This window comes from Bos indicus, chromosome 13 (genome assembly GCF_029378745.1).
Source record: "Bos indicus isolate NIAB-ARS_2022 breed Sahiwal x Tharparkar chromosome 13, NIAB-ARS_B.indTharparkar_mat_pri_1.0, whole genome shotgun sequence".
NCBI lineage: Eukaryota > Metazoa > Chordata > Mammalia > Artiodactyla > Bovidae > Bos > Bos indicus.
The window spans coordinates 25,416,253-25,436,657 of NC_091772.1; the positions used below are offsets into that span (position 1 = coordinate 25,416,253).

Sequence of the window (20,405 nt, forward strand, 5' to 3'; positions counted from 1 at the left end):
ACCCACATGTAAATGCTGCAAATAGCAAAATTCCATTCTTTTTTGTGGCTGAGTAGTATTCCATTGTAGATGGGTAATTCTCTTGTTTTTTGGAAAGCATAAACGTCCCAAAATGGGATTGTAAGGGAGCAACTTTCAAATTCTTTCCATGACTGTAATCACCAGAAGCTTACAGGATGGGGAGTGTTATCCTCATTGACCTCTTTGATATTTGAGCTGTAGCTCATGTCAAATCAGATGCCAACCCAGTGTGCCTGATTAAAATTAGAATACCTTCTCAGTGGTAGTCTAGAGAGTCAGATAATAAATTTGACTACTGTTCATCAGCATCTCAAAAATAGACTCCAAATTTGTATTTAGTCCCTGCACTTATAGACAATCACCCGCCGTGAGGTAGTAAAGCTGTTATTTGTCTGAAATGGGTCTGTGACAGCCAGCTGTCTACAACTAGGTCTCAAGGTTCTTCTTGAAAAGTTCTTTTTAAAAAATATATAGCCTTAATGTTTTTATAGAATTGCCAGTTAAATTTTTCTTCCAGTTTTATTGAGATGTAATTGACATGCAGCCCCATATAGTTTAAGGTGGACAGCATAATTATTTGACTTCCACACATCGTGAAATTATTGCCACAGTAAGTTTAGTGAATATCATCTCCTATAGATACAAAATTAAAGAAATACAAAAAACTTTTTTTGCTTCTGATGACAACTCTTAGGATTTACTCTCGTAACAAATTTTGTAAGTAACATATAGCAATGTTAATTATATTTATAGTGTTATTTATAGTGTTAATTTATTTATAGTGTTTATATAGTGTTATTTATTTATAGTGTTAATTATATTTATAGCCCTTATACAAGGACTCCTAGTCCTCATAACTGGAAGTCTGTCGACTTGCTGCCTGCCCCACACTGAAGGTTCTGGCACTGGCATTGCTGTCCACTTGCTGCCACCTAGTGGTTCTTCAAATCAAAGCTCTTTTCCTGTTTCTTTACTAGCAGGGGTTTCTACTGTCAGAGCAACAGGCAAAAAGAAAGAATGCACACATCTGTTTAGGGTGGGGTTATTGATGTGCTCAGGAGACAAGATGTTATTACTGGTGTGTTTGTTGAAGTGGGAGACGTACCCTAAGAGATGAGTACATGTGTGCACACGCACCCCCTCCAGAAATCAGACCTGTGATCATTCCTTCTCTTTGCGGCCTGGAGAGGACACTCAGTCCGTACTGACGGGACAGTCAGTATAAACCAGTGGTTCTCAGGGGCAAGTTTGTTCCCTTCCTGACCTCTAGGGACATTTTAACAATGTCTGTGGAACATTCTTGTTTGTCTCAAGTTAGGGGAGGTTGCTACTGGCATCTATCATAAATGGGTGTTGGATTTTGTCAAAAGCTTTCTATGCACCTATTGAAATGATTATATGGTTTTATTCTTCAATTTGTGAATGTGGTGTATCACACTGATTGATTTGCAGATACTGAAGAATCCTTGCATCCTCAGGATAAATCCCACTTGATCGTGGTGTATGATCCTTTTAATGTACTGTTGGATTTGGTTTGCTAGTTTTTTTTTTTTTTTTTTGCATCTGTGTTCATCAATTATACTGGCCTGTAAGTTTCTTTTTCTTGGGGCATCTTTGTCTGGTTTTGGTATCACGGTGATGGTGGCCTCAGAGAATGAGTTTGGGAGTGTTCCTTACTCTGCAATTTTTTGGAATAGTTTGAGAAAAGGATAGTTGCTATCTCTCCTCTAACGTTTAATAGAATTTGCCAACAAAGCCATCTGGTCCTGGACTTTTGTTTGTTGGAAGTTTTTTCTTTTTAATTAATTTTTATTGGCGTATAGTTGCTTTATAATGTTGTTAGTTTCTACTGTAAGCAAAATGAATCAGCTATATGTATACATATATTCCCTCTTTGGGATTTTAGATTTCCTTCCCATTCAGGTCACCACAGAGCACTGAGCAGAGTTCTCTGTGCTATACAGTAGCTCTCATTACTTACCTATTTATACACAGTATCCACAGTGTACATGTACCACGCCGATCTCAATCTCCCAATTCATCCCACCACCCTGCTGCCTTTGGTGTCCATACATTTTTTTTTTTCTATGTTTGTGTATCCATTTCCGTTTTGCAGATAAGATCATCTGTACCATTTTTCTAGATTCCATATATATGTGTTATATATTTCTCTCTTTTTGACTCCATTCTTTATGACAGTCATCAACAGAGGAATGGATGGAGAAGATACGGTATATCTACAATAGAATATTAGCCTTATAAAGGAACAAAATCGGGTCATTTGTAGAGATGTGGATGGACCTAGAGACTTTTGAAAGTTTTTTAACCACAGTTTGAACTTCAGTACTTATGACTGGTCTGTTCATTTTTTTCTGGTTCCTCCTGGTTCAGTCTTGGGAGGTTGTACCTAAGAATTTGTCCACTTCCTCCACATTGTCCATTTTGTCGGCTTAGAGCTGCTGCTCCTGGAGGCTAATGTGTCGAGGTCAGAGGTGCTGCTAAATACCCTGCAGTGCACAGGACACCCCCCACCCCCTGCAGAAAGAATGACCTGGCCCCAGAGGTCAGGGCCAAGGTGGAAAAGCCTGATCTGCAGCAACCTGGGCTCCTCCTCTTGCTGTCTCTCCCCCTCTTGGTCCTCTGTCACATCAGAGTCCACACAGCCCTCCCTAAGTCAGCATCAGCACCGCTAAAAACAGAGAGTGGGTCCTTTGTCAGCCAGGTGGCAGACCTGGGCCTCCCCGAGAAACCTCACCTCACACCCCAGAAGGGTCTCTTAAGCCAAACCAATCTACTCCTCCCCAGCTGCTGCTTCCGCCTCCCTGGGCATGGAGGGACCCGCGGTAGAGGGGAGGCCAGGCGCTGAGGCCCGGGGTCCTCTGCTCTTGCACTGTCCGTAGGGAAGGCCCCCGCACTCACTCCGTCTGTGGTCGGCTTTCCCCCTAGTGACCTGGAAGACTTCGTTGACGATCTAAAGAAGGACTCCACCTCGGCCAGCCGTGTGGTGACTCTGAAAGATGTGGAGGATGGGGCTTTCCTGTTGCGCCAAGTGGGAGAGGCCGTCGCCTCCCTGAAAGGTGAGCATCCTCCTTGGAACCGGAGGGGAATCCAGACAACCCATCAGACGGTGAAGGATTCGTTTGTGCACGTGGGCAGGGGTTCGTCCAGCACCCACTGTGCACTGTTCTGGGTGCTCAGGATGCATCCCTGAACAGAAGAAGCACCCCTCTCTGCCGGGAGCTAGTATTAATACTTCAGTGGCTGCTGTAATCTGAATACACCTTGGGGCCCCGCAGACACATCCCACATACAGAGATGGGAAATGAGACCTCGAGGGGCTGCGCCCTCCACCCAGGTCACACTGAACCAGCTCTGCCTCCTGAACCCCCACACTTAACCATGTCCAGTGTTGGGGTCTGGGAGGGGGGTCTGCTCTTCTTGCCTTTGCTTCTGCGGCTCACTCGCTGTTCTTGGTCTGCAGGAGAATTTCCAACCTTACAAAATAAGATGCGAGCCATCCTGCGCATAGAAGTGGAGGCAGTGCGGTTCCTGAAGGAGGAGCCGCACAGGCTGGACAGTCTCCTGCAGAGAGTGCGCGGCCTGACCGACACCCTGACCATGCTGCGGAGGTGACCAGGCTTGGGAGGGCTGGGGCTGGGGTGAGGGGTGGGGGTGGCGCTGGGGGTGACCTGAGAGTTTGACACCAGACTTGTTAGTTCTGATCTCATGGCCAGGCAGTCAGTCATATTTGGATGTTTTTAGCTGTTCCAGTCCTGGAGTTGGGTGTCAAGAGTTTAAGAATAAAGCAGACAGAACCCCTGCCCTTATAAAACTTCCTTTCCCACATGGGAAATAGACACAGCTACCACATAAACCACCTCCCAACAGCATCAGTCCTGAATTTTCCTTTTTTTTAGAAAACAGAACTAGGAAATTATAGAGATACTACCCTTTAGATCTTAAACCAGATTTGAGAGCTGGTCACAAGCATATGTAACATCTAAATTCTTGGGAGAATTTTAAGCACTATCATCTTTTGATAGGTTTGCAGGAGAAATATGCTAAAAGTACAGTTGACTTTTAGATGAATTATTAACTGTAAGGAGCAAGTGAGATTTTTCTAGTAATAGTGACCTCAAGGAAAGAGACTGTTTTGAGATGCTAATGCTACAAACAGCTCTATAATCTCCTGCATAAATTTCAGGAGGCCAGCAAAAATCTGAATTAAGGCAGCTCTTGCCTCTTCCTGCAAAGAAAACATCTGCCTGGGTACAGGAAGAATTGTACTTGAATTACATTTCCTCATAGGCTCACTACTTTAAATTGCCAGAGTGAACTTTTTCTTCCAGTAGGATAAAAATATGTTAAAAGGATTCTTCATTAAACTCTTACCTAAATGTGGTAACCCAACCACAAAGCCTAAAACAAACCTTCTTGATTGAGTGTTTACAGAGATAGCAGGCTGGCTGGCAACAGTGCCCACCCTCCCTCTCTTCCCTGAAAAACAATTTTAAAAAATGATACAGATAAAGCCAGTTAAGTTACTTTAAAAATAAAAAAGAATAAATATAGCCTCCATTAAGCTACCCATCACAAGCCTTTATATTATTATTTCTTGGGATCTTTCTGTGTACGTGCTGTACTCAGCGCTGTGGAAAACACAAGGAAGATAGGAATACACACGCCCCCAGGGACAGGCACATGTCCTGGCGCCCGACAGAGAAGACAGAGCAGGTGACAGTCATGGTTCAGAGCAACTTTAGCGGGTTGGGAGATGCTGGAGGGGTTCTGTGTGTCTTGAATTTGAGGTGCTGGAAGGAGAGCAGAGCTGCCCAGGAAGCCCTTAGAAATGCAGACTGAAGTTCAAGAGACAGTTAGAAAGAGTCTTTGCCTTACTCGGAGGGGGAAAGAGGTTTAGAGTTGAAAGTTGCCTTCATGTAGGTGATTACTGAAAATGGAAGAGGTAGCTCTGACAGAAGGAGGAGAGGAGGAAACAGACCCTTGGGGATTTGAGATTGAAGGAACCAGGCAGTTAAAGAAGTGAGCAGCAGAGGAGAGCTGTAGAAGACAGTATCTTCTTTTCAAAGCAAAAGAAAAACACATTTTGGTAAGAGAATGAGGGGCTAATTAAAAGTTATGGGTTGAGTATCACGTTTGACAGTGTCTTTCATTTGACTATGTTGATCGTAGCCACCAGCCCAGAGGAAGGAATTAGACCATCATCATCTTTACTACAATCCACAGAAAAGTACCTGAGGCTCACAGAGGTGAAGTTCCCAGCATTACAGAGCTAGAACATGGTAGCTGATAGTCGAACACAAGCCTGTCTGACCCTGAAGGTCATGTCTTTTCCACAATAGTGTGGGTGGAGCTGGACAGAGCATCAGATGACCGCCTTCCCTGCCACAGAGCAGAGGAGGATGAAGACTAACCCGGCAGTTAGATCCACAGTCACTTTCGATGTTGCAAAAAGGCTAGTCAGGTCCAGGTGGGGTGGCCAGATGGCTGAGCTGTAGGAAGAGCAAGTAAAAGGAACTGGCATGTAAACCACCCTCCCAAGACGTGCAGCAGTGAAAGCAGGAGAGTGGAGGGTTAAGGAAGCTCGGGTCAGAACCGAGCATCTGCGTGCTGCCTAGGCCTGGAATGGGTGCAGGCGGTGTGGTTAGAAACGTGTCCACTCTGGGACACCACCACCCAACAGTGGGCACAGCAGGAGTGGACCATCTCCTGAGGGAAGAGGGGGAAAGCAGCTGCTAAAAGGAGGCAGTTCTGTTGCTATGGAAACCCTCAACTCTAAGCTGCTACTTGGGGTTTTAGCATGTCTTAATTTCTGCAACAAAATTTTGCCTGGTCTGTGGATGACACAGCACTCAAATAAATACCGTACAATGAAAATGCGCGTTACCTGGTTCACTGGTTGATGCTGCTGTGTGGTCTCTCCCAGGCACGTCACCGACGGGCTCTTGAAAGGCTCGGATGCAGCCCAGGCCGCGCAGTACGTCGCTATGGAGAAGGCCACGGCCGCCGAGGTCCTGAAGGCCCAGGAGGAGGCCCCCCACAGCTCAGGCCAGCCCCTCCCCGGCACGGGCGTCCCCGGCGACGTGAAGGCGGAAGTGGTGCCCTTGGCCGTCCACCACGCGCAGAGCTCTCCCGTGGTCATCCAGCCGTCCCAGCTCTCCTCCGCGCTGCTGAACCCTGCCCAGCACGCGCCCGGGGGCCCGGGCCCTCACCCCGCCAGCGCCCCCGCCGCCACGCAGGAGGCCCCCTCCGCTCTGCCGTCCCCGCACATGCCGGGGGACAGCTCCGCCGTGCAGAGCCTGTTCATCGAGGAAATCCACAGTGTGAGCGCCAGGAGCAGGGCGGTGTCTATTGAGGTAGGTCCTCCTTCATTTCTCCTAATTCCGTGAAGGGGCAAGGATGGGGTCCTTTCCCACCAACAGTTGACAGTCTGATTGTAGAGACAATTGATATATATATCAAAGATGTATATAACTTTATTTTTATCAAAAAATAGATTTTTTATATATTTTTAATAAAAATATAGCTTTCTGTTTTATATACATATATGATAGATTTTTAAAACTCTTTAAGTAGGTAGGTTTCAATGGCCAGATTAAGAGAAAGGCTGTCAGATTTCAGAGAAGAGTCAGGTACCCAACTTGTAGGAAGATGAGACAGTGGTGTGCTGGTCAGTGTTTGACAATGCGGAAAAGCCTGATTTGTAGCATTTGCCAGTTTCTGTGGTAGAAAGACTTAACCAGCCATTACTGATTTTGAGTAAAGCAACAGTGTGACATCGCTGAACGTGACTTCGGGAGGAAAGGTGACAGTCAGCCCTCCTGAGCCAAGGTGAGCTGGCTCAAGCACACCACTGGTGAATGCAGGGTTCACCAGTGACCTTGAAAATGAAGTAGAATCTGGGTAAGCAGAGAAGGCTGGTGAGGGCATTCTCAGATAGAGAAGGTGGGGCCTTGAGTACACCTGTTTACTGGAAAGAGGAGGAAAATGGGGCTGGAAGCTGACTGGGGAGAGATTACTCCCCGGTCTCAGACGACTAAGATTTTATTCCGTGGATATCAGAGAAATGCTGCTGCTTGGACTAGTGATAAAACGTGGTGTCTTCAGAAAATTGATGTGGAAACAGTATGCAGAACTGATTGAGGTGGTGGGTCTCAAATAAAGGATGCTGTACGGGAAGTTGTTACCAAAGTCTCAGAAGAAACGAGAGAGAGAGCTCTCAAAGTCATAGGGTATAGAGAGAACCTGCTGTGTTTTTAAAATATTCTTTTCAGCAAGAGCTGGCGTCAGTGTTCGTGCAGCACACTGCATTCCCCTGGGTCTCTCCTTCCCCTTCTCTAAGCAGTTTCCTCCACTCAGGACTGTGTCCTCAGTCCCCAGTCCTAACCATTCCTGTCTCTCTTGCAAGTCAGCAGTGGATAACTTGTTTCAAGAGGTGACATCTTAAAACCATAAAGGCCAGAGTCATGGCCACTGGGCCTCTGAACACGAGGCAGCTCCCCTCTGCTCCAGACTCAGAGGCTGTGCCCCCTAAACCAAGTTAGCTGCTTATAAAATGCATATTACAAGATGGGGTGAAATGTGATTGATGATGATTCTGCCTGTCAGGGTGGGGAGGAGGCTTGCAAGCACATCTTCCTCCTGAGATTTAGTGGATCTGCCACATTAAACATCTCTATATTGCAAAGAGGTCAGTAGGATGATTCTTTTAAAAATGTCTATTGAGAATCCATGAGGCATAATTACCATTGTTATGTGTATATTTTAAGTTTCAGCAGCACATTCATAAGTCACCTCTGAAATGCTCTGATCCCCAGCAAGGAGGCCTGAGTCTTCCTACTGGCTCTGCCTTTGAGCTTGATTCACTCAGAAGATGTTACTGAGCCCCAGTGAGTGCCAGGCCTCCATAGGCTCTGGGGTAGGCAGTGAACAGAAGGGACCAGGCTCTGGTGATGATAAATGTGAGGCAGGAAAAAACAGAGGCGGCTCGGGGTGGTGACAGTGCTGGCTGTTAGTCCTAGAGAGTGACTCTCGGGCAAATCCTTCATCTCACTGGGCCCCTGTGTTCTCACTGTAAGATACATTGATTCCGTGATCTCCTGGGTCTTTTCTGATTCTGCCAGTATGGGGTTCCGCTGATCCTGGTGCTCATTTCCACTCTTCCCTCTTAAAATGATAATGTAACATCTCAAAATCACAGGAAAATGTTCTTTCAAAAAATGTACAGATATTTTAAAATGCATTTTATGTATTTCTGTGTACAAACTGTAGAACGTAATGGAGCTTATTATCTCAATACCCCCTTCATTTGGTAAATAGGAAAATGTGACCCAGAAGGTCATATGGCAACTCTTTTGACAGCAGCAGAACTAAGACATAGGATTAGTGAGTGTTCTGGTGTTTGTTTCTTTGAACATCTCCTCTATGATGAAAGCTCAGTGTAGAAGAAAACAAAGTTATGGGCTACACGCCTTTGAGTGTATATCTATCTCTCTCATGAGTGCTGGGAGAGTATGTGGTAAGTGCTCAGTGATAACTTAGTGAGTGAATGGTTGGGTTTCTGAGCTAACTGCTCTGTGAATGAACATCACTTGGGCTTCTGTGGCAGCCTATTTAAGGAGATATAGCAGACAGCATGGAGAAGGCAATGGCACCCCACTCCAGTACTCTTGCCTGGAAAATCCCATGGATAGAGGAGCCTGGAAGGGTGCAGTCCATGGGGTTGCTGAGGGTCGGACACGACTGAGTGACTTCACTTTCACGTATTGGAGAAGGAAATGGCAACCCACTCCAGTATTCTTGCCTGGAGAATCCCAGGGACAGAGGAACCTAGTGGGCTGCTGTCTATGGGGTAGCACAGAGTTGGACACGACTGAAGCGACTCAGCAGCAGCAGACAGCATAAGGGTCAGGTTTGTCTGATGTGCAGATGGGTCCCTGGACACAGAAGCCAGAGCATCATTTGACCAGTGCTTTAAATGGGTTACATTTTCTCCCACCCCAGCATCAAATCTCAAAGCTTATCAATTCACATTCCCTTCTGACTTTTGAACTTTCTTCACTGCTGATGTCCTTCAGAAAGCAGAAAGGAAATGGGAAGAGAAAAGGCAAAATCTGGACCACTATAATGGGAAGGAGTTTGAGAAACTCCTAGAAGAAGCCCAGGCCAATATTATGAAGTCAATTCCAAACCTGGAGATGCCACCAGCCTCAGGCCCCCAGCCAAAGGGTGATGCTCCAGTGGACAAGTTCGAACTTTCAGGTAAGGTGCTATCAGAGCTGTGTGGGCTGGCTGCCCCAGGTCAGTGTGGTGCCACCCACATGGGCACAAGCTGCCCAATGGGATCAAGCTCTCACTTCCTAAAAATCTTATATAATATTGTATCTCAACTATGCCTCAATAAAAAACTTTTTTTAATTTATAAGTTTTAGGTGCACAATAGTGATTCACAAGTTTTATGGGTTATATTCCATTTATAGTTAGTTACAAAATAGTGGCTATATTCCCAGTTTTGTACAATATATCATTGTAGCTAATTTATTTTGTACAGGATAGTTTCTAACTCAGTCCCTCACCCTTATCTTGCCCCTCCTCCCTTCCCTCTGTACTCACTGGTAATCACTAGTTGGTTCTCTGTATATGTGAGTCCGATCATTTTGTTGTATATGTACTACTTTGTTTTCTTTTTTTAGATTCCACATATAAGTGATAGCATAAAGTATCTGTCTTTCTCTGACTTACGCACTTAGCATAATACCCTCCAAGAGTCCATGTTGTAAATGGCAAAATTTGATTCTTTTTATGACCGAGTAGAATGCTCTTATATATATTCACTACACACCTTCTTTATCCATTCCTCTGTTGATGGACACTTAGGTTGCTTCCATATTGTGGCAAATGTAAATAATGTGGCTATAAATATTGGGGTACACGTATCTTTTCAGATTAGTGTTTGTTTTGGGAGGATCTATACCCAATAGTACTATATCCTACTGCTGGTAATTCTGTTTTTAGTTTTTTGAGAAACCTAATACACACAGATGGCCAACAGTTCTTTGAAAAGTTGTTCAACATAACCAGGGAAATTTCAAATCAGAATCACAATGAGATATTACTTCACATCTGTTAGGATGTCTTTTATCAAAAAAATCAAGATAACACATGTTAGCAAAGATGTGGAGAAAAGAGTACCATTGTCCACTGTTGATGGGAATGTAAATTTGGCCAGCCATTAGAAAATAGTATGAAGGTTTCTCCAAAAATTAAATATAGAACTACCACATAACCAGCAATCCCACATCCAAGTATATATTCCAAGGAAACAGTCATCTCAAAGAGATATCAACACTCTTATGTTCATGGCTGCATTACTTGTGAAGGGATGTGGAAAAGTTCATAGCTAAATGGAATGGATGACGAAGATGTAATATGCGTATGCCTATTATATAATATATACATGTGTACATAATATATACTTATTGCATATTTATACATATATTCTGTTATGTCTATAGTGTATACACATGTATAATATATATGTGCATAATTGTGTAATATATATATGAACATTATTCAACCATAAGAAATAAGATAATCCTGCCTTTTGTGACAACATGGACAAAAAGTGAAGTCACTCGGTTGTGTCCAACTCTTTGCGACGCTGTGAACTGTCGCTCACCAGGCTCCTCCATCCATGGGATTTTCCAGGCAGGAATACTGGAGTGGGTTGCCATTTCCTTCTCCAACATGGATGAACCTGGAGCATATTAACTAAGTGAAAGAAGCCAGACAAAGAAAAACAAATACTGTGTATCCTCACTTATAGGTGGAATCTTTAAAGAAAAAAAGTGAACTCACAGAAACAGGGAGTCAAGTGGGGATTAATGGGGGCAGGGAGGCTAGTAGAATGGGGACGTGCTGGTCAATGGATACAAGCTTTCAGTTACAAGAGGAATAAACTCTGTCGGACACGACTGAGCGACTGATCTGATCTGATCTCAGGTACAGCATGTTGACAATAATATTTAATATATACTTGAAATTCGCTGAGAGAGTAGATCTTAAACATTCTCACCACACACACAGAACTATGAAGTGATGGATGTGTTAATGATTGTGTTAAGCATTTCACAATGTTTATGCTTATCAAATCATCACGTTGTACACTTTACATATGTATAATTTTGTTCAATTATATCTCAAAGCTGGGAGGAAAATAAAGTCCATTTTAACAACAACAAAAAAAATTTTAATTGGAAAAAGCCTCAGACGTCTCTAGAGCCTTGCTACTATTTTAATTTTTATTGACTACTACTGTTGAAGAACTGTAACCATAGCAGGGAAGCTGTGTTCTGCATTAGGATTCTACAACAGTGTCCACTAAGGAAAAATGTAGCTTCTGCCTTTCTTACGAATTTATGACCCTTTGCCACAGCAGCTGGGGGAACAGGAGGCCTGTGTTTAAATTGAGAGCTCTCCTTAGAAAACACCAGATTTTATGAGCTCCCAGAGGGATGTTAGATCACAGGGAGGTTTCACATTTTTTTTTTAAATCAAAATTATTAGATAGTATATTTAACCAACCAAACCATGGAAATTAAGCATCAGTGTCTCCATAATAATATAAAATAGCTGTTAAACTCAAGCTGGTAAATCTTCAACCAGTTAAAAAACCATGTGCCTTATTCTGATCTTAAAATTATGGACAAAGACATTATTTACATGCAGCCCAGTGCACCTCAGGTTGGTCAGAGACAGAACCTTCGTCACTGCATATGGGAGGGAGACCAGAGCCAGGCTGTGGGCCTCAGGACGAGACCCTGTAACCCAGCACCCTCTGCACAAGCCAGAAACCGACCACTGCAATCACTGGCCTGTCACCCTGATGGCTTGCCCAAGCCTTTATTAAAACTTTCAGTAGAAAGTCCTCAAGCACCTCCTCTAAACAACTCTATGTCATTTGCTCAGAAGAGACAAACACTCCTGGGAGGCCTGGCCTGTGAGTCCCCCGAGTTGGGACAAAGGCCAGCTGGAAGCTCCGATTCCAAATTTCTGGTTTTACTGCATTTGCGAGCTCTTGGATACAGTATTGGTAAAAGGTGGAAGGGAAGGATATTGACACAGGACAGGATTGAAGCTGTTTGAGTTTTGAGTAAGAAATGCCCTTTTCTGGGCATTTTTGGCAGGAAAGCTCAGCAGACAGCTGCATCTCCTAACCTTCGGTGTCAGTACTACTTTCTGATTCTCTCATTTCTGCATTTGCTTCTCCCTTTAATTAGCGGAGAGGCCTTTTCTAACCACATAACCATGACCAAAAAAAATCCACTTTCTCCCCAACTCTGTTCTGTGACCCCATCTGCTTCCCACTCTCCCTCTGGCCCTTCCTGGGCCAGATTCTACTCTCACTTCCTCCACCTGAAGCCTTCCTCTGAACCTTGCTTTTCAAATTCAGGGATGAAAGCTCTGGAGGCCCTGCAAGGGGTTCTGACCTTTCATCTCTCCTAGTAAAAGTTTTTTGGGGTAAGAAATTTGTTTAAAAGTCACACTAAGTACGACTTGCATAGCATTTGCTATAAGCCAGGCATTATTTTAAATGCTTTATGTGCATCAAGCCATTTAATCTTCACAACACCCTAGTAGAAACAATATTGTTAACCCATTAAACAGATGAGAAAACTGAGGCAGAGAGAGGTTAATTGAATGGTTCAGGGCCTTTCTAGGACTTCAAACCAGTCAGGCTTCAAGGCCTATATTTTTAGTTGTTGCACCATGGAGAGAAGAAAGAAGTTTGAGTCAGGTTACACTGACATTCTAGAAATACAGTGGACTTTCTGGATGTTATCTTGAAAGCTGATTTTGCAATGACACACTGTTTTCCAGAAGACTCTCCAAATTCAGAACTGGACTTGGACAAGCTGGGGGGTAGGTCCCCACCTCCTCCTCCACCACCTCCACGGCGGAGCTACCTGCCAGGATCTGGGCTCACCACCACAAGGTCGGGGGACGTGGTCTACACCGGCAGGAAGGAGAGTGCCACTGCTAAGGTCTGATGGGTGAAGCCCTGCTAAACTGGTCTCTGGGTTCAGATGATGTCCCTAGACAAGGTCTTCTCTGCTCTCCTTTAGAACATAAAAGGTAGCAAACAGAAGTAGAGAATGAACTAGATCTCCAAAGAAGAGCCACAGATGGGAAAATGTCAGTCAGTATATTATTGGAATAGACTCAGCCCCAGGAGTTCTATCCTTACTTGACTTTTAGCTGCAACTATGTTAAATTCAAATCACCAGCTACTTGCCCAGCGAAGCATACTAAGACTGAAAATGGGGGCCTGCGGGGCAAGCACAAGAAAGCGCATCTTACAAAGGTAACTGCGATTAGCTGACCCTGCTGTGGGCGTCAGCAGAAAGAGGTTCAGAGAGCTTTCGCTTCCACTTAACCTGGCAAGCTTGGTCTTTTCTGTTAAATGAAAAAACAGGTTCCAAGGAGGACCTTTCTAAAAGGCATTGAAGTTAAGGAGTTTCACTTTTTCACTTCCTTTGCCAAAATGACACCTTGGGCAAGGAAAAACCCAAACTACATGGGAGTGGACAAAACAGCCTTTTAGCTTGGTTTGAAGAGCTAGGAAGCTGAGGCACCCGGCAGCGAGGGAATGCATGTCTTCTGTGATCTGCCCCCCTTCCAGCACCTGGTGGAGAAAAGCCAGTGACTGTGGTTCACGTCTTCCACAGGCAAGCAGTGGAGATGCTGGACCAAGTCCACAGGCTAGAGCCGCCAAGTGTCCGGCCGAGGAGCCGGCGGCAGCCTGGGCCCCGTCGCCACCCCCTGTCACTGCTTCTGCGAAGGAGGAGGAGGAGGAGGAGGAGGGAGACAAAATCATGGCGGAACTTCAGGTATGTGGAGAGGTGACTGACCGTGGCTCCCGCCACTCCCTCTGGGACCTGCGCCGTGTCACCTGCATCTCTGGGCTGGGGTGGCACTGAGTATGTGTAAGGCATGACCATTGCATAAAACAGTTCAGGAAGTGTATGCCCAAAAATTAATTCCAAGCTTCCCTAGCTCTGGCTGGTAGGATTTACTTTCCTTTCAGTGTGAATAGTCCCTGCTTCATTTTAAAAGTGCTTAACACATTATTGACTGAGGGGTTTTTTTGCAGAAACTAAGGCCCGTGGCCAGCACTTGGTTAAGTGAACACTGAAACATTTCAGGTCATTTGGTAACAAAAGACATGACTATGTCTGTGGTCAATATGAGTTAAGACAGGGGTTAGAAATACCAGTCCTTCTTAAGGACGGATTCAAGCCCCCTTCGAGCAGGGTACCCTTCTCTCGCTTTAATTCTTAGAACGACAGGCCTGGAATCATGTGGCCTTCTGTCCTCCACGCCAAATTCCCAGTCAGTGTCAACGTCATCTTTTTAGGTATTCCAAAAAGCAGAATAATCTTGATTCCCGTTTTCTTTTGTCTATTTTAGAAATGTTACTTTATTTTTAGATTTTTATTTGTTAACAGACCCAGTCTACTTGTAGGAATAATGATGGGATATAGGGCTACACCCACAGTTGATCCCACATTAAGATCCTGGGTGTAAATCTGCCCCAGGTGTACACTCTAAGAACTTGTCTAATCAGTCATAAAGTACAATTCCTAGACCAAAGTCTATTTGTAGAGTATTTCATTTTGATTCATGAATGAATGTAGGACTTTTTGCCCATCCGATGGTCAGATCAAACTTCCTTAGGGCTCCAGAGCATGTTTGCCAAGGTACCAGTGGCTTTGTGCAGCCCGAGGGTCTGCCTTCTCCGTTTGGAGCAGAACTTTCAGACCACGCTGTGTGTCCACCTCAGCTCTTCCATCCTGCTCTTCATGGTAACAACTGCCAGCATTAAGCCGCTTGGGTTTTCCAAGGAAAGCCCAGCTGCTGGTGTATTTGTCACATGCATGAGCCCTGTCTAGCCTCATTAAAACTCGGACTGGCCTGAGGCATCCCCTCCATTAAACAGTTTAAACCTGTGCTGCTTACAGGTTTTTAGACCGGTCAGAGAATTTCATTCATAGGAACCATGGATTATAGTCAGTGACTCATGAAACAGTTGAGTGCATGGAGGCCTTATCCACTGGGGGCCCTCTGACCAAGACACTGGTAGGTCAAGGCTACTTGCTGCTGGGCATTGGTGCCCGTCCTGAGATGCACAGGCAGATGCTGAGGCCATTCATTATAGCATGTGCTCCCAAATTATGGTGTGAATAACAAACATGAAGGGGAAGAGGGCAAGATAGTGGAGCAGAAGGATGGCAGCTCATCTCCTCTCACAAAAACACCACAACCATACCAACTGCTCAACAGCCATCGACAAAGAAGACTAGAACCTACCAACAAGAGACACTCTTCATCCAAAGACAAAGAAGAAGCCAAGACAAGACGGGAGGAGGTACACAGCTGCTGCCATAACATCAAATCCAGTACCTACCAGGTGGGAGACGCACCGACTGGAAGATGATTGTATCACAGAGGTTCTCCCACAGGAGTGAGGGTGTGGAGCCCCACGTCCAGCTCCCCAGCCTGGGGGCCTGGCCTCAGGAGGAGCCCCCACAGCCCGTGGCTTAGAAGGACGGCAGGGTTGGGGTCAGAGGACTCCACCAAAAGGAGGGAAACAAACTCCACTCCTGGAGATGCACACAAGGTCTTGTGCACTCTCAACCCAGGGAAAAAGCAGTGACTTCACAGGAGCCTGGGCCAGACTTCCCTGCTGGTCTCGGAGGGTCTCTGGGGAGGTATGAGGTCACTATGGGGTCAGAGATACTGGAGGCAGACATACTGGAAAGTACTCATAGGGTGAGCTCCCCATGCAGTCACCATTTTGACCCAGCCACACCCAACAGCCTGTAGGTCCAGTGCTAGGACGCCTCAGGCCAAACAATCGATAGGAACACAGCCCCGTCTGAGCCCATAGCCACCTCGAAACACCCACCCCTGACACAGCTGCACCCACCCAAGCAGCCGCTCTCACCAGGAAGCCTGCACAAGCCCCTTAGATCCGCCTCCTCCCCCAAGAGGCAAACACCAGAAGCAAGATGGACAGCCCTGGAGCCTGTGGAAAGGAAACCACAATCAAGGAAAGGGAATCAATCAGTGTGATACACCCGTATTAACAAATTAAATAATAAAAACCATATGGTCATCTCAAGAGATGTAGAAAAAGCTTTTGACAAAATTCAACACCCATACATGACAAAAACTCTCCAGAACGTGGGCACAGAGGGAACCTACCTCAATGCAATAAAGGCCATGTATGACAAACCCACAGCCAAAATCATTCTCAGTGGTGAAAAACTGAAAGCATTTTCTCTAAGATCAGAAACAAGGTAAAGATGTCCACTCTTGCCGTGATTATTCACCGTAGTTTTGGAAGTCCTAGCCATGGCAACCACAGAAGAAAAAGAAAGAAAAAGAATCCAAATTGGGAAAGAAGTAAAACTGTCACTATTTGCAGATGACATGATACTATTAATAGAAAATCCTAAGGATGCCACCAGAAAACTACTAGAGCTAATCAGTGAATTTGGTAAAGTTGCAGATTATAAAATTAGTGTATAGAAATGCAAGGGATTTCTGTGCATTAACAGCAAAAAAATCAGAGAAATTAAGGAAACAATCTCATTTACCATAGCAACAAAAAGAATTAAATACCTAGGAATAAACCAGTCTCTAAGGAGGTAAAAGACCTGTATTCACAAAACCACCTAAGACATTGATGAAAGAAATCAAAGATGACACAAACAGATGAAGAGATATATACCATGTTCTTGGATGGGAAGAATCAGTATTGTGAAAATGAATATACTATCCAAAGCAACCTACAATTGAATGCAATCCCTATCAAAGTAACAACGGCATTTTTCACAGAATGAGAACAAAATCTTTTTACAATCTCTATGGAAACACAAAAGATCCCAAAAAATCAAAGCAACCTTGAGAGAGAAAAATGGAGCTGGAGGATTCAGGCTCCGGGACTTCAGGCTCTACTGCAAGCTACAGTGATCAAAGCATATGGTATTGGCAGGCTAGAAAGCCCCAAGATAAACTATGCATCTGTGGTCACCTAGTCTATAACAAAGGAAGCAAGAACATACAATGGAGAAAGGACAGCCTTTTCAATAATTTGTGCTGGGAAAACTGGACAGCTGCATGTAAAAGAAGGAAATTAGAATACTCCCTAACACCATACACAAAAATAAACTCAAAATGGATTAAAGACCTAAATGTAAGCCAGACACTATTAAAACTCCTAGAGGAAAACATAGGAAGAACATTCTTTGACATAAATCACAGCAAGAAGTTTTCTGACCCACCACCTAGAGTAATGAAAACAAAAATAAACAAATGGGACCTAATTAAACTCAACAACTATCTCACCACCCTCTGTCGTCCCCTTCTCCTCTGGCCTTCAATCTTTCCCAGCATCAGGGTCTTTTCAAATGAGTCAGCTCTTTGCATTAGGTGGCCAAAATATTGGAGTTTCAGCTTCAGCATCAGTCTTTCCCATGAATATTCAGGACTGATTTCCTTTGGGATGGACTGTTTGGATCTCCTTGCAGTCCAAGGGACTCTCAAGAGTCTTCAACACCACAGTTCAAAAGCATCAATTCTTTGGCACTCAGCTTTCTTTATAGTCCAACTCTCACATCCATTCATGACTACTGGGAAAACCACAGCTTTGACTAGATGGACCTTTGTTGGCAAAGTAATATCTCTGCTTGTTAGTATGCTGTCTAGGTTGGTCATAGCTTTTCTTCCAAGGAGCAAGCATCTTTTAATTTCATGGCTGCAGTCTCCATCTGCAGTGATTTTGGAGCCCCAAAAAACAGTCTCTCACTGTTTCCATTGTTTCCCCATCTATTTGCTGTGAAGTGATGAGACTGGATGCCATGATTTTAGTTTTCTGAATGTTGAGTTTTAAGCCAACTTTCTCACTCTCCTCTTTCATCAAGAGGCTCTTTAGTTCTTCACTTTCTGCCATAAGGGTGGTGCCATCCGCATATCTGAGGTTATTGATATTTCTCCCGGCAATCTTGATTCCAGCTTGTGCTTCATCCAGCCCAGCATTTCTCATAATGTACTCTGCATAGAAGTTAAACCAGCAGTGTGACAACATACAGCCTTGATGTACTTCTTTCCCAATCTGGAACCAATCTGTTGTTCCCATGTCCAGTTCTAACTGTTGCTTCCTGACCTGCATACAGATTTCTCAGGAGGCAGGTCAGGTGGTCTACTATTCCCATCTCTTTAACAATTTTCCACAGTTTGTTGTGATCCACACAGTCAAAGGCTTTGGCATAGTCAATAAAGCAGAAATAGATGTTTTTCTGGAACTCTTGCTTTTTCGATGATACAATGGATGTTGGCAATTTGATCTCTGGTTTCTCTGCCTTTTCTAAATCCATCTTGAACATCTGAAGTTCTTGGTTCACGTACTGTTGAAGCCTGGCTTGGAGAATTTTGAACATTACTTTGCTAGCGTGTGAGATGAGTGCAGTTGTGCGGTAGTTTGAGCATTCTTTGGCACTGCCTTTCTTTGGGATTAGAATGAAAACTGACCTTTTCCAGTCCTGTGGCCACTACTGAGTTTTCCAAATTTGCTGACATATTGAGTGTAGCACTTTCACAGCATCATCTTTTAGGATTTTGACATGTATTGAATCTAAAAAATCGCTTATTTACACAATAGAAACAGACTCACAGACTAAGCAAACAAACTTAGGTTACCAAAAGGGAAAGGTTGTGGGGGTTATTAAATAGGAGTTTTGGATTAATATGTACACATTGCTGCTGCTGCTGCTAAGTCGCTTCAGTCGTGTCCGACTCTGTGCGACCCCATAGACGGCAGCCTCCCAGGCTCCCCCGTCCCTGGGATTCTCCAGGCAAGAACACTGGAGTGGGTTGCCGTTTCCTTCTCCAATGCATGAAAGTGAAAAGTGAAAGTGAAGTCACTCAGCGACCGACTCTTAGCAACCCCATGGACTGCAGCCTTCCAGGCTCCTCGTCCATGGGATTTTCCAGGCAAGAGTACTGGAGTGGGGTGCCACTGCCTTCTCCCATGTACACATTACTATATATAGTAATAAGCAAGGACCTACTGTATAGCACAGGGAATTCTACTCAATATAACATAAATGGGAAAAGAATTTAAAAAAAGATATGTGTGTATGTATAACTGCACTTTGCTGTACACCTGAAACAGTACATTGTAAATCAATTATATGCCAGTATTAAATAACAAATACAGTATAAATAATCAATCATGGTATAAATAAATCATACCCAGTTTGTTTCAAATGAAGACAAAGCACGAGATAATTTCTTATTTTGAAGGTGAATAAGCACTAGGCTTGTGAACAGTCCTGCACTGCCCCCAAGAGAAGTAATTTCTGTGTTCCAACACTTGAGGATATTTCCCTCCATTGGTATCTAAATGGCTTGGATGCTTTCTTTGAAAGCTATACAAAGGCGGAGTACCTAGCTTCCTGTTGTAGTATTGGTGGTCGGGCAGCAGTGGTGAGTAGAGTGCTCTCTAACCCTGATGTAACCAACTTCATCAGTTAGCCTGCTGCATTAGAAAGTCGGCCAGTGGCCCTGCTGGAGCCTTTGCCTCCGCAGGCTCTAGAGAGTTAGGCAGCCCCCGGCCCCACTGGGGCAGGACAAGCAAGGAGCAGCTGCAACCCCAAGTGTAACTCTGGGACAACTTTCCTACTGCATGTCAGTGGGCATCAGAAGGAAAAAACCACTGGATCTGAAGTCCAGGGTCTAACAGCCCAGTGGAGATGGCGAATGGCCTTAGTAAGCAGAGCCCTGGGGCCTCTCCAGGATCAGAGAGGACAGGGTATCTAAGGAGGGGACCAGGAGCCAGAATAGCTGGGGAAGGTGCCAAGCATCAGCTCTATGTGTATTTTAAAACCTGTGCTGGAATGTTCATGTGGGGAGGGCACAGGTTATTCTTCGTGTCTACAGTTATTTCCAAATGACAGTCCTTAGTATTAAGAAAACATGAGTTGATTATTTGAAATTATTCATTTAAATAACTGGTCTTTACTTCTGCCTGCACATTAGAATAATTTGAGGAATTAAAGTCCTATGACACCATGAAACTCCTAGAAGAGAGCATAGGCAAAACATTCTCAGATACAAATCATAAATAAATCAATGTTTTCTTAGGTCAGTCTCCTAAGGGAATAGAAGTAAAAACAAAGGCAAGCAACATGGGACCTAATCAAACTTAAAAGCTCTTGCAAAGCAAAGGAAACCATTTTTTTAAAAATGAAAAGATAACCTATGGGATGGCAAAAAATATTTCCAAATAATGTGACAAACAA

At 44.3% G+C, this 20,405-nt stretch overlaps 1 protein-coding gene across 27 annotated transcripts in view; it reads left to right on the forward strand.

The window, feature by feature from the left end:
- KIAA1217 (KIAA1217 ortholog) overlaps nucleotides 1-20,405 on the forward strand; it is a 436,407-nt gene that overhangs the window by 403,530 nt on the left and 12,472 nt on the right. For 24 of the 27 annotated variants that reach the window (XM_070802061.1, XM_070802062.1, XM_070802077.1 and 21 more), the window contains 6 exons: nucleotides 2,968-3,098; nucleotides 3,503-3,650; nucleotides 5,966-6,395; nucleotides 9,117-9,300; nucleotides 12,919-13,082; nucleotides 13,767-13,928. In XM_070802061.1, the coding sequence (XP_070658162.1) occupies nucleotides 2,968-3,098; nucleotides 3,503-3,650; nucleotides 5,966-6,395; nucleotides 9,117-9,300; nucleotides 12,919-13,082; nucleotides 13,767-13,928 (1,219 nt within the window). The remainder of the gene's footprint in view (nucleotides 1-2,967; nucleotides 3,099-3,502; nucleotides 3,651-5,965; nucleotides 6,396-9,116; nucleotides 9,301-12,918; nucleotides 13,083-13,766; nucleotides 13,929-20,405) is intronic. The other 3 variants (XM_070802074.1, XM_070802073.1, XM_070802052.1) reach the window with 1 other exon arrangement.